The sequence below is a fragment of the Triturus cristatus genome, chromosome 6 (assembly GCF_964204655.1).
Source record: "Triturus cristatus chromosome 6, aTriCri1.1, whole genome shotgun sequence".
Classification (NCBI taxonomy): domain Eukaryota; kingdom Metazoa; phylum Chordata; class Amphibia; order Caudata; family Salamandridae; genus Triturus; species Triturus cristatus.
In genome coordinates this window covers 114,604,978-114,630,200 of record NC_140589.1, presented here as the reverse complement: position 1 = coordinate 114,630,200, position 25,223 = coordinate 114,604,978, and the positions used below count along the sequence as shown (strand labels likewise).

Here is a 25,223-nt window from a genome sequence, read left to right as displayed (position 1 = left end):
AAATTCTGAATGTTAGCACTCTAGTTGCTCATTAGATCACTGTAGTAAAACTACTGTTCACCATGGAAGTCTGCTCCTGGTATTAAAAGTGCATGTTTCAGTCTGCATGTCAGAATTTTTTAATGAAATAGAAGAGGATTTGAGAAGTCACTCAAAATGTGCCCTCATTTTCTTTCTTCAGCAATCATAATTTCTATGGCAAAATGAACCCCCTCATTGTGTCCCTTTTTAAATTAAATGTTTTAAGTGTTACCAGTTTATTCCAATCAAGATGGCTTCAGGTGTGCCATACTTTTGTCATAATGAAGACAGTAAGCGCTCTAGTTGTTTTTAAGAACATTCTGGGACATTCTGTCATTGGGTTATACTTGGGCTACATCTGGCTGATATTTGGGCTACATTTGGGCTCTTTTGTCTCTGGTGGCCATCTTGGGAGACTTATTTGTTATGAAGTTTCCTAATTTCCTCATTTACTGCAGTCTCCTCAGTAGGAAATACTTTGTTTTTTACTTTGATTCCATCAAGAAAGCATTCAGATGTGTCACACATTTGCCATAAATTCAGAATGTTAGCACTCTTTTTGCTCATTAGATCACTGTAGTAAAGCTACTGCTCACCAGGGAAAACTGCTGCTGGTATTGAAAGTGCATGTTTCAGTCTGCATGTCAGAATTTTTTAATGAAATAGAAGAGGATTTGAGAAGTCACTCAAAATGTGCCCTAATTTTTCTTTCTGCAGCACTAATCATACTTTTTATGGAAAAATGAACCCCCTCATTTTGTTCCTTTTTAAATTAAATGTTTTAAGAGTTACCACTTTAATCCAAGCAAGATGGCTTCAGGTGTGCCATACGTTTATCATAAGTAGGACTGTTAGCGCTCTAGTAGTTCTTTGGAACACTCTGGGAAGCTGCAGTAGAACACAAAGGAATCAACTGACAGTCTCTGCCCTTGTTGGATGTACATGTTTTACTGAGAATGTCAGACTTCATTCTCACATGACTGAGAAAGATAATGTGAATTTACAGAAAATAAGCTCTCAGTTTAGCTTATAGATCACCTTCCAAACCTCTGTGGTAAAAGCATGAGAAAATATTTCTCTCAATCATGATATCCCAGCAGAAGGCTTTTTCACATGGTGAAATCACCTTAGAACATACCACAATTCCTAAAATGAGTATGGTACCATCAACAAATGATTTATAATGTAACTAAAGTCTTAAAACCTTCTATTAACTGCAATGCTTTTTAATGAGGTGCTATCATGTATATTGGTCCCAAGATGGCTGCCAACACTTCTTGGATGAAGTGCTGACAGCCAATCAGATCTCAGGATGAGATGTGTGGTTAGGCTCCGCCCACATATATATATGATTTTAAATGCTATTTTCTCAGGAAATACTGAACAGATTTACACCAGACCTGCAAAAGGCACTTCCTTGACCTAATGGCTACCTCTCTGCTAAATTTCACGTAATTCTGTTCAGCCGTTCAGGCTGTAGCTGCGACTAAAGGTCCTATGGAAAAATGCATGGGGAAAACGCGTTTTGGGACCCCCCCTTTTTCTCGGCCCCCACTTGACGAATCACCCCGAGACTTTCAGGGTAGGAGCTGAACGGAGCGCCCCATTAGTTTTGAAAATTTCGCGAGGATTCGTCAACCGGCGCCAAAGTTATTCAAAATAGAATTTTGAGATTTCCTATGGAAACTAGGTTGTAACTATAAACTGGCGACTGCCAGTAGATAATATATATATATATATATATATATATATATATATATATATATATATATATATATATATATATATATATATATATATATATATAAATAATTTATTTTTTTAACAGCTCTGCGTGTCCTTGAAAGATGCTGACTTTAGCACAGCAAAACTTTTGCTGATACCATTTTTAGGGGGGAAAAAGATACTTTTTTGCAGAGCATTTTTCCCAAATTCACCCCTTTAAATTATGTTTATTTGGATATGTTTGTGGTCCCTTACAGGAGAATACACAAACCCTGGTTACGCTTAGAAGCCCCATTATGCTGGGGACAAAAAGAATCAAATTAGGCTCAGATACCTTGTGTCAAAAAAAGTTAGGGAGATCTAAGCTCGAAGTGACCCAAATAGTCAAAAAAATGCTCAGCACTGGTGTGGGAAGCTGGCTCTATATATGGTATGCCCACTAGGTGGTTATACCGTGCACAGAGTCCAGGGGTTTCCCAAAAGTGTACAGGGCTCAATGTAAAACTCAAGTGCTCTATTAGTGGTAGTGTGTGCGAGCAGCCTTTGGCCTAACACATAGGAGTGTAAGACATTTATTGCACAACAGTGATCAATAATGGACACACGACTCAAGGAGGAGATCTAGACCAATTTTAGAAACATGTACTTTGTATTTTATTTAAGACGAAGATCTTCGCATAAGGTAAGTAAGTTCTTAAATAAAAATACTTTTGACTTCAAAAAAATCGAGACTGAAAAACTTTTCAGAACAGTTCAATGTTATCCTATGAGGAAATCAATATTGCTGTTAAACAAATATCAAACATACAAATCCAGTCTTCGGGCCCAAGGTCTGCAAGGTGCAAGGGTCAGGTAAGCACCACCAGCAGCACAGGAGCAGCCGGGTTCAGAGGTCAAAGTCGGAGTTCGGCCCAATGCTTTTCAACAAAGACTGGGGAGTGCCTGGAGCCACACTGCTTGCAGATAAGTGGATCGGTTGCAGGGCCAAGCTTTGGGGGTTAGGACCAGCACGGGTGTGGCACAACGCAGCATCAAACATACACCACCAGCTGTCAGCACCCAATGTGTTGCAATGGAGATTCTTATTTTGGAAAACAGGCTGCAGGTGTTGCACCAGAGGTTGCAGGAGGGAGACCAACGACAGCAGAGTAGAGATGTAGGGGGTCATAGGGGCAGCTCACCGAGGTACAGCTGAACGGAGGGTGCAAGGGTGCCTTTCGACTTCGGAGTCTTCTTACCGGAGGCGGTCGGGGGAGGGGGGGTGGCGGAGAAGAGCCTCTGAGTTCACACTCTAGGCTCCGTCATGGAGAACAGAAGAGGTCAGCCAATGCTGGACTTGAGGTCAGGATCGCTGGGGAGACTTCACTGCACAGGTGAGCCACTCAGATTCAGGCTGTGGGCGTCTGGTGCAGAGTGGGCAGAAGACGCAGATCCGCCTGTATCCAGGGTCCTTAGAGTTTGTTTCTTCTGGACAGGGCCTCTGTCCACAGGAGATTGGATTCTTTTTCGAAGGCAGCAATACTCCAGGGTTTTCAAACGCTGCTAGCTGCACAACAGGTCACAGGTTCGCAGAAGCTGGAGACATGCCAGTAGGGCTGGGGCCAAGGCAGTCGTCATCTTCAGTCTTCTCTGCACGGATGTCTTCTTTCTTCTTAGGTCGTCTCAGATCTGATTTCTAGGTCTAGGGGAGCCCCCTTGATACTAAATTTAGGGGCGTCTTTGGGGAGTAGCTAGGGCCAATGGGGACCTTACCTGGGGGTGACTACGCCCTCTGTTATGCCACCCTCCTGTGGGAGGGTGTATAAACCTAGCTCTGATTGGGTGGGTCTCCCCATCTTCAAGACGGCGGGGACTGAAATGTTTCTCACCATGCCTCCCCCACCTTAGGGGTGGAGTTGGCAGAGATGGAACAACTCCTATTCTCCTAAGTTTTTCCAACGGTTTTCCCACCCAAAGTGAGGATGTAAACCGGGAAGCTGCCCTCAGCAGAGACAGCGGAGGGGGTGGGGGGTCGCTTTACAAATGCGGCAGACCTTTGAAGCTTCCCCTTCAAACACTTGTTCTCGATCCAGGGATCCAGAAGCATGTCTGGCGGTGGCTGGCTGCATACAGCTGGTCAGAGACTACACCAGAGTCGGTAGGTTTTCAGGGGGCACCTCTGAGGTGCACTCTGAGTACATGGTACAATAAATCATAAACTGGCATCAGTGTGTGTTTACTGAGAGGAGTAGTTTGGTACCAAACACTACTGTGTTCAGTGAAGCCATCATGGTGCTGTGAACTCGAGTTGTCGAGTTTCCAGCCCATGTACTCTCTATGGCTTCCGTGTCACGTACAAAATAAAGGAGTGGACCCCAATATTGTTGGGGCATATCTACTCATGCAGATATGCCCTTCTGGTGGAGAAGTGTGGCTCAATGGTTAGAGCGGCAGACCCTGATGCAGAGATCTGGCCCGGGACCAGGGTTCAATTCCCGCCTCGGCGAATCGTGGGCTCAATTTCCTCAGACCTGTTAATTCTCGCCTCGGTGCCTATTCTAATCATGGGTCCCACTCTGCAACTCTGGGCAATAGCTTGCTTAATCTCCACAACGGCCCCAACAGCGCTGGGATGCCTGGCTTCACCTTGGGGGTGCCCAGGAGTGGACATTTCATAGGGAAAAGCCAGGAAGGGTTCCACAGCGGTATGAGTACAGCGCCAGGACACCCTAGGGTAACAGTGCGCTATACAAGTACAACACATTTACATTTACCTGTGGAAGAGTGCACCCCGCTTTAGGGTTGTGAGGCCTGCTAGAGGGGTGACTTAAATAAATCTCCAGGCAGTGCAGGCCGGCATGGTCCCACTGAGAGAGGTCACAGGGGTCCCTCTTCAGCTCACAGGCTCTAGGTACCCAGGGTACCATTTACTAGGGACTTACAGGGGCCGAAGTACCAATTGTGGATATGTTTTGGGGAAGAAGCACTGGCACAGGGGACCTGGCGGACAGGGAACCTGTGCACTACAATTGACACCACATCAAAACCAGGCAAAAAGTGGGGGCTAACCATGCAAAAAGAGGCCCTTTCTCACAACTGGGATGGAAGCGCCTCAGCAGTAAGGGGTTAATCTAATAAAAATGTCGATAGTGCATTATCTAAAGACATTTTCAATTATAGCTGAGGCCCACTATTATTATGTGGAATGTATAGAAATTAGCATTTTTCTTCTTGGTGAAATCACCAATGTCTAAGTTATGAGACTTAATTTTCAAATGTCTCCAATTTAAATGCATCCGCAGTGTAGGAAAGTAGTATCTGCTTTCATGGTTACCCCCACTTTTTGCTGGTGTCATTCTGTTGTCTGACTAGTCTGATTGGGATCCTGCTAATCAGGAACCCAGTCACTGTGCTTTCTCCCTAAAGTTGACTGTGGTTAGTACTTTTGTACCTTCGCAATTGGCTACTGGTGCACCCTTCTAAGTACCTAGTATATGGTACCCATGGTATAGGTACACCAGGGGTCTCCCATGGGCTGCAGCATGTATTATGCCACCCATGAGAGACCAATCAAACTGTGACTACAGGCTTACCGTTGCAGTCTGTGTGAGATGGTGCTAGCACCACTCACAACAAATATCAGTTTCCTTATATATGAGGTCACAGCACTTAAAACCTATAAGTCACCCCTAAGGCAGGCCTTTCAATCCTGAAGGCAGGGTGCTTGGTCCTAAGTGTGAGGGCGCCCTGCATGAGCAGGACACCCCCAACAAACCCAGGTGTCGATTCTCCAGGCTTTGGTAAGCGCGGTCAGCCATTTTATACATATAGTGGACAGCGACTCAATTAAGAGATGTCTAACTATAAACTGGCTGCACCGAAACCGGTCATGTTTGGTATCAAACATGTTGGAATCCTACCCAAACACCGATTCCAGTGTTGGATGTAGGATCCCATGTACTTGGGGTACCAGCCTTCTAGGGTCTAACAGCAAGCTAGTGCTACTGCCGACCACAGAAATGATTCTGCCCTCCTGCTGCTGAACTGAGCTTGTGCAAGGAAAGATAGAACAATAGGTTTAATGTCACAAGTAGTTGTGACCCCCCCCTCTCCCAGACATATTGGGGTGGCCATCCGAACCAGACTGCTTTGAAGGGCACATTTGATGCCCTTCTTGCATACTCCAGTTGGAGCCAGTTCAGGGAGCCTTTGGCTACCGCTCGAAACTGGAGAAAAGACATGCAAGTATCCTTCCCTCTGTCCAGCCCCTCCTCTGGTAGGGATCCCTGAATCGTCACAACCCTTTCCCTAAGGTACTTAAGGGTTTACCAGTAGGTGGCTCTTAAGATTTGTCGTGGGACAAGATTCAGATCCAAAACCACTTCTACTTCTACCATCTGGGCACTTTGGACGTCACTTTGTGAACCGAGACTGCATCAAGGAAGAATCCTGCTGCTCCTGGTCTCGTCATCCTGACAGTCTTCTGCGTCGTCTCTGTCTGTGCTTTATCCATGTTCTTCTCCAGGCCTGTGGACATCAAGTACACCTGAAGTAATCTCCCTTAGAGTGAAGGAGTCACTCCCCTGCATCTGCAGGCACCCCAACTAAGCTGACCGGTCTGCTGTTACTGACGTCCCACGGACTTCGAAAGGCTCATTTGGTGGTTCTGCAACTCCCTCGAGGCCTGCACTGTCTCTCAGCAAGTTTGAAGCCAGTATCCCTCGTCGGAACCGCTGGAACAGCACCCCTGTACACCGCATTGACTTGCTGTTACCAAGTAGTGTTGACTACTTTGGGCTACAAGAAGCTCCAGCATCTCTTCCTGCCAAGATCATCGTCCTCAATGCATCCTCTGCACATGGGCCCGCATCTTTGGTGAGCTGCTTGAGGTCCTCTTGCGATTCCTCTCCAAAAGTCACTGAATCTAGGTTGAAACCTCAATGCAGGGATGGACTGCAAGGGGGAAAGGATAGGGGAAGAAAAAGAGAACACAGCTGACAGTCTTCCAAACACAACAAAATCCAGTAAAGCCTGCAAAGTAAGGAGCAAAGGGAGAGCACAACAAGCAGAAAAGGACTTTCAAAAATCAGGGGGACACTGAACTAGTGGTCATAGAAGTAGAAACAAAAATAAAGGGTGAGGGATGCAAAACATGTGCAAACTGGGAATGGCTGCTAGAGTCCATGCAACAGCTAAAGTTGTCAAATTTATAGTCAAACGTCACCTAGTGAACATGAAGAGCAAACAAGGCCTGCAAGCGCTACACCCCGCCACTTCCTGTCATCCCGCCAACACTGTCTGTTTTGCTCCTTTCTCCAACCATGCCTACCCTGGTGCTGTGTTCTGCTTGTGTGTTTTCTTATACTCCGGTAGTATGCCTTGTTCTCAGTAAGTGCCTGTGCATCCAACTGTTTACGACAGTCCCTCTGGGGTGGTTGGTGATGTCATAATAGTCCCGAAAAACCCAGTGATGATAAACTGGTCCACAAATCTTGGAGGGAGTGTGCTCAACCTCTAACTGGAGGGAATTAGTCAGAGTCCTTTTTAACTGTATTGGGTGGTTTGGCTCCCAGAGCCAGATATACCCCAAGGCGTTCCAATCCTATACTTTGTGGTTTGAGGCAAGGACACCCTAGTTCGAATTGCATTCATATTAGACACCAAGTGAAAATAACATCCAATACATAGGAATTCAAGTGTTCGGAATCAGTGGAAATGTAGACACTGTGAGAAAGTGCCCTCTTTCTGCATGGTTGCCCCCTTTTTTAGCTGAATTGCTGATGTTCTTTGACTGAATGTGCCCTGGGCTACTGCTTATCAGGTACCAAGGCCCTATGTTCTTTCCCTAAAACTACATTGAAGCCTAAACCCAATTGGCATCTCTGGCCACAGGTAGGCCCTTGGTAAATGGTACCACAGGTACCCAGGGCATTACGACCAGGGATGGCCCCTAAGGGCTGCAGCACTTATTGTGCCACCCTTAGAGGCCCTGCACCTTTTCACACATACACTGCCTGTGCAGGCTGCGTGTCTTGGTGCAGAACAAAGTTTAGAGTCGACATGGCACACATCCCTGTGTGTCATGCCTACAACCCACTGCCTTGGCCTAGGTCGGTCACCCCTCTAGCTGGGTGCACTATGCCAGTGGTGAGGGTACAAGGGCATGAGCCCTGTACCCCTACAGTGTCTAAGTCCATTCTTAGACATTGCAAATGCAGTGCTGCCATTAAGAGTATATGGTGCTGGGAGTTCATCATTACGAACTCCACAGCATCATAATGGCTACACTGAAGACTGAGAAGTTTGGTATCACACTTCCCAGCACATTAAACCCACACTGATGCCAGTGTGGAACTTAATGTAAAATGCACGCAGAGGGCATCGTAGAGATGCCCACTGAAAAACGACCAACTACTAGGGCCTAGATTGAGTGGCTGCTTGCAGCTGCCGCCACAAGACATGTTTCTGGGCCCCTGGTTGAGAGCCTGCTGCTCTCGAGGGCCTGAAACAATGCACATCCTGGGTCGAGGCTGAGCAGGGTCCACGAAGGGGAAGCTTCAAAGGCCTGCCGCCTATGTGAGCTTCCCCAGGCCACTTGCTGCTCCCAGCAAACTGGTCCCCACTGATTTTCACCCCCACTTGGGCGGGAGAACCGGCAGGAAAAGCAAAGTGAGGAATGGAGGTGTGCCCACCTCTGCCAACTCCACCCCTCAGATGGGGGAGGTGAGGTGAAGTACAACTCCCAGTCCCGGCCATCTTGAAGATGGGGGGACCCAGCCAACCAGAGAGAGGCATATGCCCCCTCCCACTGGAGGAGGTCATACTAGGGGTGTACTCACCCCAGGGAAGGGACCCATTGGTCCCTACCTGTACCCTAAACACTAACACCCCTAAATCTAGTATTTAGTGGGCACCCCGAACCTTGCCTCCTCAGATCCAGCCTGAAAACAAGAAGAAAAGAAGAAGGACCAAACAGCAGTGCAGCCAGCTAACAAGAGGAAGACGCAAACTGACTTGGCCCTAACTCTACCAGCCTGTCTCCCCTCGAACCTGCTCCTGAGAAATTCCAGTGTGTCCTGCAGCCAGCAACCTCAAGAATCCCGGAGGACCTGCCTGCCTTCACTTCCAAAGACTGCTTCTCCCGTGAGCACCGGATTTGCTCAACTGCAACCTCTGGCAGCAGCCGGAAACCGCAAATCCAACCCGCTCTGCACCCGCCGTCCACGGCCCAAGCTCGAGTGGGCAAACACCAAGAGGAGGTCTCCCCGGCAATCCTGACCAGAAAACCGGCAATCCCAGACCAGCCTCAAGCCTCCAGTCAACGCCTGCAGCCTCAATGCAGAGAGTCACCGCGACCGGAGCCGGTAAGAAGATCCAACCCCAAAAGGCACCCCTGCACCCGACGCCCCGCAGCCTTGGGTGGCCCAACCGACGGTGCCTAACCAACCCTTAACTACTCAACTTACCCCTCGAAGTAGTGGTCGCACCCAGAAGATCCTCATCCCCGAGAATGCAGTGCTTTTGCAGACCGGAGGTTTACCATTGAAACCAAGAGGGCGTCAGACGTGGAAACAGCACTTTGCACCCAGCCGCCCCAGTGCCACTGAGGGTGCACCTTTTGTGCTACTTTGTTTCCCCATTTGCCCAGACCTAAACCGTAGGAGCTTTGCTCCCACAGCCAAGTGGCCTGCTCGTTAGCAGCCACCAACCGGAGGCCCCCTATCATCCACTGGATAACACTGGGCCTCAACACTCTGCACCTGGCCGCCCTAGTGCCGCGGACGGTGTAACAAGAGTGCATCACTGACCCTGGGGGAACCCTTGTTCTAATCCCAGAACCTTAACTCCAAAGAACGATTACCTACCTCAAAACCGATAACCATATTTTCAACCAAAGGATAACATTGACAGTTTTTCTGTGAAAAGTTTTGAAGTGTCGAGTTTTGAAATCTAAAGGAATTCTTTAAAATTGCATAATCTAACAAAAACGATTTTACTTACCTATTTCCAGGAAATGTCCCAGAGTAGTATCCAGGTACACTACTCTGAGTAAGCCTAGTAATCTCAAAAGTTACTTACCTGCTATTTTATTGAAATTCCCGTTGCAGCCTATGTACTGCATTTACTAAGTATTGCCTTTTTACTGCATCCACTGTAAATCAAAGGAAATATTCAATTGCAATCCTGAAACTATCGTCCAAACTGTATTCCAATTGCATTACTACTACTGTAAAGTACTAATTGCTTACCTGTACCAGGCTTGCTTGGTTCTAGAAATAAAATACCTAAAAGAATATTTTTATACAAAATCAATTGAGCCAGCTTCCTAAAGGCACCCTGAGGATCACCCTCCTAAATATGTGGTTGAGAACCCTAGTAACGGGTAGCATTCCTCTGTTCAGTGATATCAAACCCGTGCTCACCGTCTGGTTGTCTAACCATTTTTCCATCCCAATACAGGCCCGCCTTCAGTATTGGTTGCTTCTTCAACATAGACAGGATATGACTTCTCACCAACCTCATGTGAGTTTTAGCATAAGAAGGGCAGCAATTCACTGCATTAGTTTCCCCAGACAAGAAACACACAGACTTTGTTTGGGACTGCCAGCCTCTTGGCTGTTACCTGTGTGTGGCTTGATACCAGGGAGCAGCATGTGTGGCAGAGGGAGCCAAAGTAATTAGTTTCAAAGCCAATTATAACTGAAAAATAGAACTCCCATTTCAGGAACTGGAGCATGCCCTGCATCCTCATCCTGTATGGGAAGCAGAAACAAAGCATACAGATCGAGGTGGGGGAGACAGCCATGCACGAATGGCCGTTTGTACAACAGATGTTTCACGTTAAGATTTCAAAGTAACAGCATTCATTTTGAGAGACTTCCCAGGGGTGTCTCTCACAGGCAATTCTAAATTAAGTAGGAAAGAAAGCCAACAGCTGGGCAGGGAAAAATACTTCATTCAGAACTTTAGCTAAGCCTGCAATGTTTGGCGGTATTTTGCTTGCATGAAAAAGTGGTGCATATGGTTTCCAGCATCCCATGTGTTTCCTAGTGCTTTCGGAAAGAAACATCTTTGCACAAATTCCTCTTCCATTAAGTCTCAAACATGGCACATACTTTTTTTGTTTTTACAATGCATGTCAATATCATATATCCAATTCACACTGCATAAAATAAACCTTTTGCACATACTCTGAAATGGTTTTCCTTTTTCATTAATAATAAACATATAGCTCATTTGATGTAAATAAAACAACTCTGAATGTATATCATGAAAAGGAAAGGTACAGACTTTAGGAAGTTCTGCTATCGACCAGAGCCCAATGAATTTGAGAGCACCAAAAATTGTACATACCTGTTTTTTAGCAACTGCATCTAATTCTGACAGCAATTTTGGCCACTCATCTGGCCAATCATGTTTTATTATCTCCACCACAACACGAGCAAAGCCTTCTTTAATTTTATTTCGCTCTAGAGTAATGTGTTTGGTTTCCTGTGATAGAGAAAGACATCTATGAATGGGTCAACAGGCAAGTAGTACAAAACAATGCTATGCAAGCAACAAATGAAAAACGTACTATACAATAACCCAACAGCCACAGAAAACACTTTAAACATAGTACTGGGGGGCGTTGCCAAGATGGCGGCGTGAGTGGACGTGTGGCTCTAGAGCTCCCGCCGACGGCCTGCAATAGCACCGGCTTTTTAGCCCTTTCAGCGGAATTCGGCCTTAGCACCGGGGCTGGCGAACTGGCGACACTCACGGAGTAGCGGCCCGCGACAGCGGCAGTCTTGCCAGTCACAACTTAGCCGGTACGAGAGGAGCAGTTGCGGCAACAGCTCATCAGCGAGTCAGAGCTGAACGGCCTGGAGTCTGCTGACGGGGCAGAGGGGCTTCGGGTGCTGCTGCAACAGACTCGGAGGTGTCCGGAGGCGGTGTCCGGTGTTGGGGACCTCAGCTCAGCAAAGCAGTGATCAACGGCGACGGAGAGAGATGGGAGCCCAGCTGTAGCGGATCTGCGCACGACGAGGTGACGAAGGCTGCAGTCCGCCATTTTGGGAGTGAGCTAGCGGCATCTTGCCACCCGCTGAAATGGTCAAGGGCCGAGCGATGTTCTGGGGCCCTCCCGCTGAGAAGAACACGCCTCGGACTGCTGAATAGCGCGGTGAGCTGACGTTTAAGCTGCTGTTGCTGGTGTGAGGGCGACGGCGGCTGTGGTGCGGAGCGAGGTGTGCTTGTGGCTCGAACTGAGCCTGAATGACACCGCCCATCGAGGGTTCCCACCTAATTGGGCCCATAGCACAGAACCTAGCGGCAGGCATCCCGGGTGAATCAGTGGCAGAAAACCTTTGAATACAGGCAGTGGGGCTGGGGCACTTCATGACCGGACTTGAGCAAGGAGCCCTGATGTCCTACCATGTGCAGAAAGCCAGCGGCCTGTGTTGAAGCGGCGTACAGCACAACCTGGCAGCAGGACCCTGTGCAAGGAGACTGCCGACTGTCCCTTGAGCTCTGTGGGTGAAGGGATCTGGCCAGGGGCCGCTGCTCAGGGAACTTGAGAGATGACTGATTGAGCGCGTGGGTGCCGGGAGAGACTCCAGGTGACCGGCCGGGGGTTCACTGGGGCCCACACAGACCTTGAGGGACGGCAGGCTCTTTTGAGCAGGTGGCCCCCCCTCTCCACTTTCACGTCTAAACAGCTAGCGAGGGGGCAGCGGAAAATGTCTTTCACGCTGGGGTGGCTCCAGGCCCCAAGGAGAGGGTGGAGGCAAGCTCCCACCTACGGCGCAGCCGCCATTTTGAGTGGAGAGTTGCTGAGGCTGGCGCCCGGAACCCTGATTGAGCGATAGGTAACGGCTGGCGGAGAGGGAAAAGACTCGCGGGGGCTGTTGGAGGTCCCCAGGGAAGATACTGACAGGTATTGCAATTGGCAAGTGGAGAAACTGCACGCTCGGGGTTCTATACGATCTCCTGCAGGTACGTGGACTCCTTCAACTGAGTGTGGCCCTCCGAGCGCAATCTCATGGCAAATGTGGATGGGGGGAGTGCAGTCTCTGTGAGGGGTGAGTTACCAACGGGCTTTGATGTGGATCGGACCCGTTAGAAGAGATGTATAAAGCGAGTCTCTAGAGTCACAGCTTCTTCAGCCACTCCTACCATTATGCCCTGCTGCCCACGAAAACCATGTACTGAGAGAGGGGCAGCCCGCCGGATCTAGTTGTTCCCTGGGGCTGCGGTCCTGTGGCCTCTAGATTGCACGGCCAGCTTATAGGACCCCTGGGACTTGGAGGGGCGCACAATGTCTGCCTCCCGGAGACGTAGAGACAAGACACTGAAGGACTTATTTGCGAAGGCCCCAACAGAGAAGCAATCTACTGACATGGCGTACAACACTGGTCGGTCCCTATCCGAACGAGAGGATGGGTCGGAGCCGATCACCAAAGCCTTCTTAGAATCGCTGTTTGACACGCTAAGGGAGGACATCCGTACGCTCGAGAGAATTCGCTGAAGAAATAAAGGAGGTCGGCAGGGACGTGGATGGTTTAGGGGAACGAGTCGCCGAGCTGGAAGACAAAAAGGATGGTAGGGACACGGAACTAGCCACATAACAACAAGAGGTCTCCCGGATCCATGACCAGTAAGTTGACCTTCAGACACACCTTGAGGACCTGGAGAACAGCTCCCGACGTCATAATATCCGGATTCAAGGAGTGAAACTGGAAGATGACACGAAGGACCTTTTTAAATATACAAGGGAGCTCTTCAATCACATCCTAGGGAGGTCCCTAGACACAGAACTGCGACTGGACAGGGCGCATAGGGTGGGTCCCCCACGGGCCCCATCAGCTCCACCTTCGGACATCCTAGTGTGCGTACAGGATTATCGCACCAAAGGAGATATCCTCCAGAAAGCCCGCCAGCTACACCCTCTGAAGTTTTGCGATCAGAGACCAGTTCTCTACCAGGACTTGTCCGCGCTCACCCTGCAAAAGCGAAGATCTTTCGACCTATCACTGCTCACTTAGTGCAATGTCTCCTACAGCTGGGGCCACCCGTTCCGACTGGTGTTTCGCAAAGACAATAAGTTTTACCAGCTACGATCCCTGGCGGAGGCCTGCCGCTTGCTGGGTGTGGATCCTCCCCCGGAGGAAGACGACACAGGGGACTCCACAGCGGAACCAGATGATTCCAAGCCTAGGTGGCTTCAACAGGGCCAAAGGCATCATGCTAGGAAACGCCCTGCAGCAGAAATCCCGAAGGGACAGCAAGCGCACTTGAAGCAGTGTCGATGGAGCTAGCCGCATCTCAATCTGGCTGAATTTATGATATTTCAGGGCCATGGGATGGTCTATTCTTTTTACCCCAGGCTGTTGGTGGGAGGGGGGCTTTTGACCAATCACCCCAATCTACTATTCTTCCAATCACCTAAGGATGATGGACAATGTGTCTTTGTTCTCTCTTTTTTTCCAATTTTTTTCTTTTTAGGGGGGGGGGGGGGGGGTTTGTTTGGGGGTGGGCTTCAGTGTTCCTTGTCCACCCATCTTACGAAGCTAACAAAGGCCCAAGTCACACAGACACACTTGGGCGTGAGCATATCCTGTGCCTCAATTGTAACAGACTCAGCGCGACACCATTGCTCCTTCAACTAATCTCGGGGTGAATGCCTGCTACCCAGCTTAAAATACTCACCCTAAATGTGCGGGTGTCTTAATTATCCGGTGAAGCGCAAGGTGGTTCTTCTATGTTTAGAACATACACAAGCAGATATCTACTTATTACAGGAAACGCACATTTTATCTCAAGATTGTCATTGTCTCCGGTCCCGGAAGTTCCCCACTCAGTTCTTTTCTTCAGGCTCCACCAAAACAGCTAGGGTTGCTATCTTGGTGGCCCAGAGGTTGCAGGGAGAGGTTTTGCAAAAAGAAGCCAAAATAAAAGGTAGATTATTAACATACAGATTTGCCATAGGTGGTTTCACATTCACTATTGGCTTTGTGTATGCTCCAAATGAAGGTCAAGAATGATTCTTACACTCGGCCCTTGCAGAAGCCTCAGCCACTCCCGATCGCCACATTCTGCTCGGGGGTGGGGGATATAAACCTGGTTGTAGACAATACTTTAGACAGGTCATGTCAGCGCACACACCAGACAGGAGCGCTCTCTGCAGAGGGTCTGACCCGTTTACACAACTTAGGGTTCAGTGATCTATGGCAGCTTCCACCCCCAAAGCCGCGAATATACGTACTATTCAAATGCGCATAAAACATATGCCCGGTTGGATTACTTGCTGGCATTGACACCTGTACACATGCTGGCGACAGAAGTAGAAATAGGGGTTGCCTCCCTCTCGGATCATGCCCCAGTGACTGTTACTCTCTCCCTTCCATCGGTCCACCGCCCTCTTAGAACATGGCGCCTCAGGGAAACGCTACTGCACCGCAAAGAGGTAATTACACGAATACAGCATGTCATCACTGACAACCTCTCACACAACAGCACCATTGACACCACTCTTGCAACACAGTGGGCGGCACTGAAGGCAGTCATTAGGGGGGAGTTAATTGCCGTCTCTGCCGCAGACAATGCTGAAAGCAGACGCAAATGGGAAGAGCTCACCCAACGGACCAGAGAACGGGAACAGATCCACCTGAGAACGGGAGCACCCCAGGTGTGGAGGCAACTTAAAGCAGTGCGCCACTAACTCACAGCACTCGATCAAGATAGGGCAGAATTCACAGGCTTGCGACTGACACACGCTTATTATACGGGGGGACAGGTGTGGGCGTCTTCTTGCTCATAAACTGCACGAAACTAAACCGACACAGAGGGTGCAAGAGATCCTCCGGAGGGACGGAAGACGAGTCACGGAGGATAGCGACATTGCCGAGGCGTTCTGTGATTTTTACGCTAATCTTTATGCTAGCTCTCCACTAGAGAGCTCAATTGGAGCGGCCTTCCATGACTCCATACAATTGTCAGCTCTATCTAAAGAGCAAGCTGATCACCTTGATAGGGATATTAGACCAGAAGAAGTTATCGCCGCCATTTCGCTTCTAAAGCTAGCAAAGACTCCTGGGCCGGACGGCTTCTCAGTTATCTTTTATAAAACGTTCTGTGCCCAAATCGCCCCTCTTCTTACTAGACTTTTTAATTCTTTCTCGGAACCTGGGGCGATCCCGGGGGACTTTCTGGAAGCCTCTATAGCAGGGATTCCCAAACCGGGGAAAGACAAGACGCAATGCGGGGCATTTCGCCCTATTTCCCTTCTTAATGTCGACCCTAAATTATATACGGGAATTTTAGCCTCGCGCCTCTCATGCCCGGGCTGGTTGACTCGGATCAGTCGGGTTTTATCCCAGAACGCCAAGCGAGCCTTGCATCTGATCAAAAAAGCCACACGCACACAGGGGGAGTAAATGATGCTAGCTATCGATGCGGAAAAAGCGTTCAATAGGGTTCATTGGTCCTATCTGGAGCAAGTTCTGGAAAGAGTGGGGCTGGGCGTTAAATTCTGCACATATGTCTTGAACTGCTACAAGTTTCCGATGGCAACAGTCCGAGTTAATGGGCACACATCTCCCCGGTTCACTATTGAGGAAGGCACAAGGCAGGGGTGCCCTTTGTCGCCCCTCCTTTTTGCCCTTTACATGGAGCCTCTGGCCCAAAGGATGTGACTTAACCCGTTGGTCACGGGGATCAGATTTGGTGGCTACGTCCACACGATCAGTCTTTACGCTGATGATGTTCTGCTTTCATTATCTAACCCACGTGATGCGTTGTCAGCATGTTTAGAAGATTTAGATCTTTTTGCGTGCACTGCTGGGTTCAAAGTGAACATGGACAAGTCGGTTGCCCTGGATTTGTCTCTGGAACGCCCTACTCGGGAATACTTGCAAAGCTTATTCCCCATTCAATGGGCGGAAGACGCGATCCCGTATTTGGGGATTCGATTGGCCGCCTCCCTCCCGAACACGGCTATTATTAATTACACCCTGCTGCGACAGAAAATCCGTCTGGAACTGGGTCGCTGGAAGCACTACCCTCTCTCGCTACTAGGTAAAGTAGCCGCAGTTCAGATGACCATTCTCCCGCGGATCCTTCATCTGTTTCGAACCATTCCTCTCAGGCCACCATCGGATTGGATTAAGCAAACGCAATCGGAACTAGCTCAGTTCATATGGCATGGTCGGAAACCACGTCTAAAACAGAGGCCGACGATGCTCCCCCCAGAGGGAGGGGGTCTCGGACTCCCTGATCTGCGGCTCTATTTCCAGACCGCACAGTTACGTTTGCTGGTGGAGTGGAGTCGGTGGGAATCAGAGAAACACTAGTTATTCCAAGACCAAGCGGTAGCTGCTAGTCCCTTGCATGAAATACCATTCCTCCGCAAACAACAAAAACCCCCCCTAATTTATACGCTTCATATATCACGCAAGTCCCAATGGAGATATGGGACCAGACATGCATCAAGCATGAATTTACTACTTTCCCGTCTCCACTCACTCCATTGATGATCAATCCTGATTTCACCCCAGGTATGGACACAGTAGCTTTTGCGAGGTAGCGACCCTCTGGGTGCTGATTCCTTTATCATATGTACAACACGGAGGGAGTTCTCCCTTTCTCCCAATTTAAACAAGATTATGTGATGCCCGAGGAGGAGAGACTTTGATATCTGCAAGCGCGACATTGGGTGCTCAGTGATCAGGTCCGTCCCATGGGTGATAGACACCTTCTTCCCTATGAGCACTGGCTTATTACACGCAAAACCGACAAAAAGCTTATGTACGACTTATACAAGATGCTACAGGCCAGATTTGCTCACACTTACAGCTCCGGTCGGGCACGTTGGGAGAGGGAACTAGGTAGGACACTCAATCATAAAGAGTGGGAAGGTATATATTATAGAGTACGTCACTCCGCTTATCACATGGGACTCACCGAAACCCTTACAAAGATAGCTACATACTGGTATTATACCCCGGAACGTATCCATGCCATGGACCACACTAGAGCAGCAACGTGTTGGCGGGGTTGTGAGCAAGTAGGAACATTGGTACACCTACTGTAGGAGTGCGTCCACCTCCAGCCGTATTGGAAACAAGTATTGGACGAAATAGATAAGCATTTTGATACAGAAATCCCACAACTCCCCTCATATGTCCTTCTAGGCCTTCCAAATCCTTTGACTTACCCATTGCGCTCCCGCAGAGGCCGCCAGATAGCGATTGCGCTGGGCACAGCAATGCAAAACATACTTACACACTGGCGTACCGCCCACATCCCAACCTTCACAGGCTCGTTATACCGTCTGTGGCATGTGCTTGGTATGGAGAAGCTAACACTGACAATGGCGGGAGAGGGATCTAAATATGTAGAACTCTGGCAACCCTTTCTGTCCATCTTGGCTTTGGAATTTCGGGAAATCACTTGTCCCCGATATCTCCGCTTATTGCGCAACACATGACATAGAGCTGGAGGACAGGCAGAGTTTACAAAGCTTAGGTGGTGGACCAAGGGTGGGGGGCGGGAAGGGGGAAGGATAGGTTTTCGGGGTTCTTCTGTTGTTTTGGGATCCCTTTGTTATTCATGGTATATATACGGTTCTTCCTCATTTGCATGGACCCTTACAGCACTGTCGGACCTAGTTTGTCCTTTTCGGGTCACAGATTTAGCAATGTTAAACGATATGATGACTAAACCTGCAGGAATGTTTTGTATAAGATTACTAAAATTTCAATTACGAAATTTAAACCATAAACATAGTACTGGCCATTTGCCACCACCACTCCCGCCTCTACATAAAGTTACTATACATATACAGCAGTGTCCTCCTGCTCACTTAAAAATGTTACTGCCAACCTGAACTTGCTGTGCCTTCGCACAGACAGACTATTTCCCAGTACTCACGTTGCTAATCAAGTCCATCACATTTATCTTCAGTAACTTTTTTTCATTCTCCGGCATTTCTGCCCAGCGTGCCCTAAAAAAGAGACAACTGATTACTAACTGCAGACATTTATCAAGTACTTTCCTAAACACAAAGGCAAACAAGTTTATTACACTACTTCAAAAACACTTGCAAAATAGTTGTACTGGAGAAAGGGGTGGGTGCCTTATTATACGATCGATCTTACAGTGAAAGTGAATGATTGACATTGCACATACTGGAAGAGATTTAGCACAACTACAAAATGTTGGTTACACTAAACTAATAGTGGAAACAGCAATATCTCACATTGGTCTTTGTTGAGACCATCTTCAACAATGGGTGTAGACCCCAATAGCACTTTGAAGAGCTAAGTTCCAGAACACACTGTGATATTCTACAGATTAATAAGCAATAGAATAAATCCATACTATGAAAAACAGTGGTTCCTTCGGAATCACTTCAACAACAATTAGCATTTTAAGGGCCCAGCAGTAACCACCCCAACTGCACCAAATGAAAAAAAGAAAAAAATAGGTATAGAGTAAACACTTAAATTCAAAATAAGCTATATATAGATTTGTCACAACTACACAAAAACTATAGTGCATCCAAAATAGGATATAATGTGCTCCAAGTGACAGCACAGTGCAAGTGAACAAGTATTAGGTGCATAGAGAAAGATAATTAAAAGGAGAAATAAAGTCTCTGTTTTGGCTTATACAATAAATTATTTGCAAAGGCGCAGACTTCAACCAATGTGAAGGCTGCAATGCATATAATTATTTGTAAACCGTATCAGTGGAAGCATAAGCGTTTCGACCCTTTGCAACACCTTTTCATGGGTCTTCATCAAGACAAACTAAATGTAGCATCCTACAATATAAAAAGGTATAGTTATGAGCCCTACCAAAGGCAGCTGGAGGAGTATGACCTGCTGAGGTAGCTACACATCTTACTTGTACTACAGCAGTCCAACAGTATCCAGAAGACTAAAAAAACTAAAAACCATCATTAAAAATCTAATATGGATAGACTACATAGACGGGTGTCTTTGTAGCATATACATGTAGAACCCAACCCAACAGAAAAAATGCGATACCAAATGCTATTTGCAGGGCACACTTCCAAATGTGATGATTTCATTTGCTCTGAAAAAAATATTTTTTAAAAAGAATCATGAATTTCATGTAGAAGGACCTGTGTAAAAGGAGTGGATGAAAACAGGCATAAAACTCACCACTGCTAACTGGCAAATAAAGATTCACGTCAATAAAAGCAACCACTGAAGCTTTTTTGAACTTCAAAAAGATTTGATGCTGCAATGTGGACGAATGAGAGAACTGACCTACTTTAAGCTGTGTTTTATTCAAAGAACGCACCAAACACGTGTAGGCCCGAGACTCTTCAAATAGAGCTCAGGCGGCAGCCTCGGTGCATTCGCGCTATATGGTTCTTAAATTATCACTCAAATTGAAAAACCCAAAGGGACATCTAGCATTGAAGGCTGCTGCTAGCCAAACACATTTTATTATTTTAGGTGCCCAGAAATAGAAAATTAGAGACTGTAGTTTGGGTTTCATCAAGTAAAGAAAGACTCTCTGGTATCTTTAAAAAAAAAAAACTGAAAAATGTAGGCCTAAAATATTACCCAAGGTAGCAAATTTGAATTAAGATGCTCATAATTTTTTCACAATTATAACAAGCATTGGCATAGCCAATAGGTCTCGCCTTTGGGACCTTATCAGTGTTTATCCATGCAACAGTTGACGTTGTTGCACCAAGAATATTGTGCTGCATAACTAAATACTTATAAAGTCCCAAAGGCGAGAGCTATTGGCTATGCCAATGCTTGTCTGACTAGGCAACCTTGATGGCTGTCTCTTAGATGCTGGAGACATTTGACTTGAAAAGGGACAGGAGACCCTTACAATCCTGCCCTGATGCGATGGGTTCAGCTATCAGAATTTTCGGTTCCCTTTATTGGAATATCATGCAGAATTCATTTGTTGAGTTTCATGCTACATTGTTATGATTTGCAAAGTTGTTTCTCAACTCATGTTTGCACCAGTAATGGCCCTATTGCATATTTCTATGTAGATGTTGCACTGTGTTGGAAACTGCAGCAGCAGCCACAGGTTCCCAGGTGTAAGCCTGGAATACCTTCTGCATTCCAAAAATCCGAAAATGTACTCCGAATGTAATGGAAAACCAAAAGGAGTAAATTGTTTTTTCTAATAATAATCGGGCTCTGTAAGAGGTGTTCCTACCCTTTATGGATTTAACTGCTGCCTTCTCGTAGTTAATTCACAAAGCTCTGGGTGGCTTGCCCACCGTCTCAGTAGCAAGATACAGACCATCACTTTCTTTACTAAGTGTCCCTTCCTCCTGTGCCTTGTTAAGAACCACATAAATATCCTGGGAGGATTGTGACGAGCCTGGGCTTGTCTTGGATTTTAATGGACACCATGACCACCAGTATCTACTCTGGTGTTATTTGTGGTATGTGTGGTAAGCTAACATCTTCAATACATGCAGGAAACATAAACCATATTAATACATTCTGTAAGTTTGGCCAGGTGTCCGTAAGAAGGAGTCCACTCCTGCATTGATCATAGTAATTGACACCTAACATTGCCAGGTAGTCCTTCATTGCTGGAATAATATCTACCACATGAAGACATGCAGTCAAAACACGATTCTGTAAAAATATTATCTGGACCCATTTTTCTTCTAATCCAATATTTCCATCTTGGAGCAGTAAATAAAATGTTTCAAGAAATTATATATATATATATATATATATATACGCGCTCACTCCCAGTTACTTTCAGGAACTCGGAAAAGCACTCAGCGGGACACTCCTGCAGTTATTAAATCTTTTATTGCATGGCGAGCATAAAAAACATGACGCGTTTCGGCTATGCCTTAGTCGAATGTTTAACAAAATTCGCGCCAAAAAGCAGCATATTTAAAGAGGCATTACGTGAGTCACATGGTATTACCTTACATGGACAACAAAAGAGGACAATCACCTTAGAAAGTCAGCCGCCATATTGAAAAGCAGTTACCAAGATGTATGGGTACAGGTTTCAAATTACTAAACATTACTAAACATTTCGCCGTATATCGGCTCGCAATGTCAGCCATCAATTTGAAATACAATTGTTAAAACTCATACATATGAGCCTTAAATTGTTAGGTATTATGCCGTATATCAGCTCATAAAGTCCAATGAAATAAGCCATACTTGTAGTCCCATTCAGTCCCAAGTGGGTTTTTGCACATCCCAATAAGGTTCAAGCACAGAAGTAGAGTTCAATTAATGATTTCTAAAATAGAGACAAGCGCTGAACAAGCTTGCTGCAGTACATCCCAATATATACCTGAGACTCAGGTCCCCCTTCATTCCAACTTCAAGCTCGCGTTTGCAGAGCTCGAGGATCCGCTTTATCTAGCGGCGGGACGGCTTCGCGGCCGGACCAGCCGCATTTATTCAAAACAAGAAGGTTGCCCAGTGAAGCCATCACACACGAAGGGGGTGAACACACACGTGCCTCAGGCGGTTGCAAATACAGCTTGCTGGTCGTGCTTCTAGATGACAAGCCAAACGCGTTTCGAGTAACTCTGTACCCTTGTTCACTGGCAGGTAAGCATCACGATTGTGCAAGGATTTAGCAAAACTATAAAGGGACATCTTTATTGAATAAACAAGCTCCGTTCAGAGTTACTCGAAACACGTTTTTCTGTATTTGCAACCGCCTGAGGCAAGTGTGCAAACGCGAGCTTGAAGTTGGAATGAAGGGGGACCTGAGTCTCAGGTATATATTGGGATGTACTGCAGCAAGCTTGTTCAGCGCTTGTCTCTATTTTAGAAATCATTAATTGAACTCTACTTCTGTGCTTGAACCTTATTGGGATGTGCAAAAACCCACTTGGGACTGAATGGGACTACAAGTATGGCTTATTTCATTGGACTACTGTAACCAGAAAGCCACGGCAATCGCCGACGCCCATATGGGCGGAGCTTGTTTATTCAATAAAGATGTCCCTTTAAAGTTTTGCTAAATCCTTGCACAATCGTGATGCTTACCTGCCAGTGAACAAGGGTACAGAGTTACTCGAAACGCGTTTGGCTTGTCATCTAGAAGCACGACCAGCAAGCTGTATTTGCAACCGCCTGAGGCACGTGTGTGTTCAATATATATATATATATATATATATATATATATATATATATATATATATATATATATATATATATATATATATATTTTGCTTGATAACATTTCATTTACTGCTCCAAGATGGGCGTCTGGTATCTTTCAGTGACAAACTAAAAAAAAAAAAAACTAGCCACTGTAGTGTCTGCTGTTATGTAAGCATGTCTGATGATGCATGCGTGCCTGCTTATACATCATCATAGGTAGGCTAGGCATACAGTAAAAACATACATTGGCAATGTCAATAGGCCATGTATGTGCGCCACATGGCACTTTGAAAAATGCAAAAAAGTGCATTTTTCAAAGAAATCGCCAATTGCCACCAACTTGAAGTTGGTGGTAATCTGCGATTCCTTAAGGCCAAATCGCACTTTTTCTATGCTTCATACATTGCATTTAAGGAATCGCAATTTGAGATTCCTTAAATACAATTGCAAAATAGAGAATCACAAATTTTGCGATTCTCTAATTTGCAATACCCTTTTGGGATGATACATCCCAAAAGGCCTTTTCCCGTTCGCAAACGGAACGGGAAATGGGCTTGATATATATGCACCTAAATGAACTACTTTCTTTGCGGATGTGTTCCTTGTAAAAGAATAGAATGTTGTTACTGAGAGTGAAGTTAGCCAATGGCTGAATTAGGCTGACTAATTGCCCAATGCTGTATGATGTAGCGGATGAAATAAAACTGTGACTGATGCAACAAACAGACCAATGAATGAATAGGGGTGATTGAAAGCCACTATTTGTAAGTAAATTATACATAATGTTTGTAAAATCAAAAGGTCTTGGCTAACGCCAGACCTGTGATAGCCACCTCAGCATCATGATGAATAGTCGCGCATGCATGATTATGGATGCACCTGTAGACAGGACCAGTCTTTTTCATTTAGTTTTTTTCTGTTTTTGTTAAGGCTTTTTGCTGATGCTAATCAGCATAATTAACCTTCTATTTATGTATTTTTGCGATGATGAGCAGCACAGGCAAAGCCAAAAGGCCTCTTAACAACTTTCAAGGTCAGGACCAGATGGCATTGCCATCGCTTCTTTGATAAAGCCAGCCATGTGTGGGTGGGTGTGTCCTTTTTGACCAGTATCTAGTATCTACTTCAAATTTTGAATTGCCAAAGGTATATGCCACAAAATTAAGACAGATACTGGGACATCTAGCACAGTGTTTTAGGGTAACTAATTGGTAGCCCATCCCAAAATGATGTTGCTAGTGGGTCTCATCTACTTATGATCGTACTGCAGTCTGGGTAGATGTTGATTATGTTGCCTTATTTGAAGTCGAAGCAGTGGCATTATAAGATGATAACTGGGAATGGGCGATTGTATGTACAAGAATGTATATATACAATTAAAGAATATTTCATGATATAAGGAACATATTTTTTAGACAAATTAAAAGTGTGTTAGCTATTTCACTATTACAATAGAAATTTAAATTGAGGTTATACGTTAATAGAGATTTTGTAATTAGGGTCAGGAAAAAAACGTTATGAGAGGGCCTCATTAACGTCTCTGATGGAAGTAAAAAAAAGCTCAATTAAAGGTCTAATTGTTATAGGAGATATCAGTGACAGAAGGCCCTGTCAAGAGTCTGATCTTGAGGGAGTCTGTCCAACATGTACTTGGAATGAGTCAACAGAACAAACATACCTGTGCACGTAAAGATTTTCACTGACTCCTATTTCTCAGGCAATAGTGGGTCAGAAGTGGAGTCTGAAGTATGTGCCTGCTCACGTCGTCTCAGCGCGTGCTTGCGATTTTGCAGCTTGGAGATGCAATAAAACTGCCTAGAGGGCGTAGACACAGCAAAAGTCTTGAGTAGGATGTGATGGGTAGGGTTGAGATTTGTTGGTCCATCTCTCTCTTGGCACTTCTATGTCTGTATGCTGTAGGAGCATTGGAAAAATACAATAAACTACTAACTTCTGTTTTCCACCACTACCAGTGACTTTGCAAATATCGGTTAAGCATTAGATGATCATAGTACTTGTCATTTTATAAAGAATTTGTTGGTGTTCTCTAAATCGCGGAAAGAAATCTGCTAGCCTCTTCCCATTATGTCGAGCTCGGTCATTTTCAGCTTCATAACATACAACGCATGATGTTTTGATGCCATCATGTGGTCACTTTTGATATTGCAAGCATTGGTATAAACACACTGGCATGTTAATGTTCGCACTCGTGCTTGTGCTGGCATCCACGAAAGCGAGCAGCGGCGCGCACGCCATGTAATTTCAATTAGCACGCGCGCCGCTGCTCGCTCCCGCAAGGTGGATGCCAGCACAAGCACGAGTGCTTGAAAAGAGCTGACCAATTACTAAAGGTCATCT

The 25,223-nt window shown here is 46.2% G+C and overlaps 1 protein-coding gene across 1 annotated transcript in view; it reads right to left on the bottom strand.

Annotated features, from left to right (window-relative positions):
- Window positions 1–25,223, bottom strand: part of LOC146816481 (exportin-5-like) — a 1,583,592-nt gene that overhangs the window by 1,453,864 nt on the left and 104,505 nt on the right. Inside the window, 2 exon segments of the mRNA XM_085610325.1 lie at window positions 11,080–11,217; window positions 18,637–18,709. Of these exon segments, the coding sequence (XP_085466451.1) occupies window positions 11,080–11,217; window positions 18,637–18,709 (211 nt within the window).